The sequence below is a fragment of the Armigeres subalbatus genome, chromosome 3 (assembly GCF_024139115.2).
Source record: "Armigeres subalbatus isolate Guangzhou_Male chromosome 3, GZ_Asu_2, whole genome shotgun sequence".
NCBI classification, from domain to species: domain Eukaryota; kingdom Metazoa; phylum Arthropoda; class Insecta; order Diptera; family Culicidae; genus Armigeres; species Armigeres subalbatus.
Genome location: NC_085141.1, coordinates 182799259 through 182804124, shown reverse-complemented (window position 1 = coordinate 182804124; position 4866 = coordinate 182799259). Strand labels below are relative to the sequence as shown.

Below are 4866 nucleotides of genomic sequence, written 5' to 3'. Positions count from 1 at the left end.
GCTAAAATTTGACATACATATTGACAATGTTATCAAGAAAATAGCCAAGAAGTATGGAATGCTCTGTCGATTAAAACACGATTTGACTATTGGTAGCAAAATACTCTTGTATAAATCAATCATCTCTCCTCATCTGGATTTTTGCCCTTCCATCCTTTTCTTGGCTAACAAAACACAAATATCGAGATTGCAGCGCTTACAAAATAAAATAATGCGTTTGATTTTAAAATGTGATAGATTCACTTCCTCAACTTTCCTGTTGGACGCCTTACAATGGCTGTCAGTGAAGCAAAGAATAGTGTACTTGACTATGGTGTTCATTTTTAAAGTAATAAACGGTTTACTGCCTCGATATTTGAGTGATCGAATTGAAAGAGGAAGTGATTTTTTTTTTTTTTTTTTTTTTTCTCGTTTGTCGGGTGAAGATCACTGCGTCCAGATTTTAGGACTATTGTGATATACCCTTTTGCTGTGAAATACGCAAGTTATCTCAGTAACATGTTTGTCACTGAGATACCTTGGTATCGACTGAACTCAAGACCATCTATTATTGATGAATAGAGATCCTGAGTTACAGTATGTGACTCCCCATTCTGGCGAGACTAGCTTTATGAAGCCAACCACGTCCTTGGGGATAAGATCCATATGTCAGCAGGCCCTAAAAGGGCTTGCTGAGAACTTTGAACCTACGTTGGGTGAGTGCACTGCAATAGCAGAGGATGTGTTCTGATGTTTCTCTCCTCGTCACAGAAGCGGCAATTTGAGGTTTGGATTGCTCCGATCTTTTGTAGATGGTATCTGCTGGGGCAGTGTCCAGTTATTAGACCGGTGTAGATGTTGAGATCCCTTTGTTGAGACCTAATAGTTGTTGGGTTTTCTTGGGGTTAATCGTTACGAGCCTTTTGGATTGGCTCGTATGGGGAAATGCATTCAGTTTGATGTGATTTGACTGACCATATATTTGTTCAGTTCCATTTTTACAGAGCAGTCTGAGATCCCGCAGAAGGGCTCAGGGCCAATGAACCTTTCATTAGATCCATTCCTGGCTAGCTCATCAGCAATCTCGTTTCCCTCTAGACCCGTATGTCCTGGGATCCAATATAGGTAGACTCGATTGCGTATGGATAAGTTTTTCAAAGCCAGAATGCATTCCCACACTAGCTTTGAGTTACAAGTGTAGTTATTAAGCGACTTAATTGATTTCAGAGTTAAGCGACTTAAGTGATTTCAGAAGTACATCTAACCATTGCCCCTATTGATTCAACCAGTTTGAGTTTCATACTTGACTTAAACATAAGCTTGTAATTCTAGCAATAATTTGGTGTTATGGATTATGGAAAACTGTTATGTTATGGATTCAAGAGTTTACTTGGAGCTCATTAGCAAAACCAGCCATTTTCCAAAAAATAAATGAAATTTCTACAAAAATAAGTTCCAGTATTTTTTAACTATATAAAGTTTATGCTAAATTCACTACTGGATAAACATTTTACAAATATTCATATTCTTTGCTTTTTTTGAAACATTCTTTGCTATCATTTTTCATTAAAATTTAAAATTTTCCATGAATAAATTGCATTTTGGACTTTTTTTTCGTTTCCTTGTAATTTTTTTTATTCCCCCCTCGTAGAGCTGTTGGACATAAAATAAATTTAATATTTGTATCGGCCTTATTGGTTCTCAAAATATTAATTCTGGATCAATCTGTAGATAATATTATTGATCTAAACTTAATTCTAATATGAATTTCATATATTCATATTTTTATTTGAAAGATTAACACCAATTATTGCATGTATTCATTTAAATTGTGTTAACTCTACAGATTCGTTTTGTTCTTCCATTTCCCACATTTGAATATCTGACTTATATTCTATATCAGTCTAAATCATTAAGATCGGGAGTAACTCTCTACTTTATTCGTACGAACGGTACGAACGCCTATTGTCGAATGTTTGCCTCACGTGCAATATTGAAAAATATAATTCGATTGAAAACTATGGTAGGTGACACATTTGTGCACATAAACTTTTGATTTGAGACTGTTTTGCATATATGCGCGCGCATGGTTACCCTTGTTTACTCATTTGTGCATATAAGCTGTTCTGGGGTTTTACGCTCAGGCTCAACCAATAAAGCTCTTCATAAATAAGAATGCGAGTCTCGAATTACATCAGTTCTGCGTTAACCATCTAATAACCTTGACGTGATTATGAATTCCACCAATAATTGTGTGCTTTTCGTGTCCATCCTTGTTGCAATATCCTTCCCATTAGTAAGTTAACTATGAAAGTGTAATTATCAAAATTATGGTCTATAATATATGACTCGTTCGCCTACCTATAAAATTTATAGATCGCATCGCAATATATTGCGACACAGCAGGCTCCGGTGATGCAGCAGACTGCAACGGCGCAGCAGATTTCGGCGCAGCAGGCTGCAACTGCGGCGCTGCTAAGATATAGGGAAGTGTGCGTTAATATTAGCGGATCTGATGAAGGGTTCTACCAATTCGTTGGCTCAATACAACCTAGCAGAGCCTGTGTCGTGGATTCTTTGAGAACGATTTTTCAAACTGCACCAGCCGAGAAAAATGCTTCAGATTTTTTCAAAAAGTAAGGAACTCTTCTATCATTATACATTATAATTTGATTATTAATAATTAGTGATTTTAACAACGCAGATCATGTCCTAAATTCAACGAAACTGTGAGCTGTTTTGATGAAGTAATAGAAGGAATAGCTAAGTGTACCAGTGAAGATTATCAAACATTAGTTAATATTTTGAATGAAATCCTCTATGGTGTTGTAGAACTTATTTGTGAAAGCAATGGACAATTATTATCTGGTAAGATGTGTGATCATATAATTGTTGAAATTTACATGGACGATTGTTTACAGAACTGCAAAGTCCTATAATTCGTGCTTGTTTAAGTCTAATAAGGGAACGAGCGGCTGAGTGTAGGCTTACGGAAGCAATCAGGTCGATACCACCCACTGGATTAAGCGTGGAACAATGCCTGTAAGTTATATTTTTTAATTTTTGGACAAGTAGGTTATCCACTCATGGTTTGAACCAAAATGAAGGTGTTTGACGTGTCGTCGACAGATGCATTCAGCGCTCCAATCGCATAGTAATGGAACTTTCTTAACAAGTTCAAACCACGGTACATGTTAGTTCAAAGGGTAGATCTCCCCCGTATGTCACACTTTTTCTATGAATCATTTATAATTGTTGTATGGGTTGTCACTCTTCAAGCAATCCCCCCCCACTAAGCGTTACGTAATTTATGGATGCTCCTAAGCCAGTGTTGTAAAATGTATTCTGCTTGTCATTTGAATAATTTGTTGAAAACTTTTTTAGAAGCGAAATACTCTTCATAATTTTTCATGTACTCATGACACAGCAATGATAAGTTAGACAAAGTTGTTGGTGCGTTTAAACCCTATAAATTCGTCATATCTCATGAATTCCTATTTAGCTTCTGGAAAAAATATACATAAGAATGCCAATGACATTTTACAACACAGGTTCAAACTACGATCAGTTTTCATCTAGTACACCCAACCAGCGGTTGTTAGATTTTCTAACAATTCTGTATAAGAATCTACCAACACCTGTATAAGAACTGGGCATATGCGAAATTGTTAGATTCTTATACAAAAAATGTAAGAAAAGCTTACAAAATTGTTAGATTTTTATACAATATTTGTATAAGAATCTAGTAATTTCGCATATGCCCAATTCTTATACAGGTTTTGGTGGATTCTTATACATAATTGTTAGAAAATCTAACAACCGCCGATTGGGTGTATAAATGTTACAATTTGAACTATTGAAAAACAATGATATCAATCGATTCTAGATAATTAATGCTATCTTTTGATGTATTGAACTCACTCTCTTGTCATGAAATGCGGCCTTTAAAGGATTTTTGAAATTGTGTCACTAGTGGGGGGAACTGGTGCAAATTCAGGACGTTTTTCAATCGCTTAATTTCCTAAATACCAAAATGTGCTATTCATACTGTTTTAGGTTAATTTCCTACCCAAGTAGCACACGCAACATCTTCCAAAAATCACCTTGTTTCAATTCAGTTTCATTAAAAGCATTAGAAGGCAGGAATAGTTACAACACAGTGACATGTTCAATAGTGAAACAAGTTGTGCTGCTTGGGTACCAATGAGATGCTAATTTCGAATAATTTCAAAATGGTTTAAACCATGATATAATTTTGCACTAGTTCAATCTGCGAATGGATACCCTATAAGATGAGTACATGAAACTTTTTTTTATATTACAGAGATGTGGTACAAACACGTGAATGTTTGCAAGAAAAGGTTGCCATTTGCAATACTCCCACGTTGCACAGTATTCTAGAAATAGCATATGACAAACTTTTGAAATATGCGAACTGCAATAAGGTCATCTGAAATTGAAGCTGTTCTGTTTATACCATTGTTATATTAAAAACACTTCTGTTGAACAATCATTGATGAACTATTAAAAATCTATTAACCGTAGCCATATGTGCAATTACTCTCGTCCCAACCTCCCTGAATTGCCTGCTGGGTAATGAACAATCAAAATAGGTGGTGTGCCTTTACACCAAGGTTTTTTTTACACGGTTTAGTTTTAGTCGTTTCATTGAAAAAATGAGTCAATCCCACGAAAAAAATCACAAGAAATCAAAGAAAATTCAGGTGGTATTAAAAAGGTGTGAAAATTGGGGTTAACCGAGAAATTATTAAAATCCAACCACGTAAAAAAACTGGGTGTACTTCGTTCAAAAAAGTACGTACATTGTGAAATATATGAAAAAAGCTAAATTGACCATCTTGGAAACCACGTGCTTTATCTAATTAT

At 35.4% G+C, this 4866-nt stretch overlaps 1 protein-coding gene across 1 annotated transcript; it reads left to right on the top strand.

Annotated features, from left to right (window-relative positions):
• The first annotated feature begins 2135 nt into the window (after nt 1-2135).
• Nucleotides 2136-4523, top strand: LOC134223499 (27 kDa glycoprotein-like). Its single transcript, XM_062702663.1, has 5 exons — nt 2136-2275; nt 2356-2615; nt 2684-2847; nt 2901-3021; nt 4304-4523. Exons 1-5 carry the CDS (start codon nt 2213-2215, stop codon nt 4431-4433), a joined length of 738 nt encoding a protein of 245 aa, XP_062558647.1. The 5' UTR covers nt 2136-2212; the 3' UTR covers nt 4434-4523.
• Nucleotides 4524-4866: the final 343 nt, after the last annotated feature.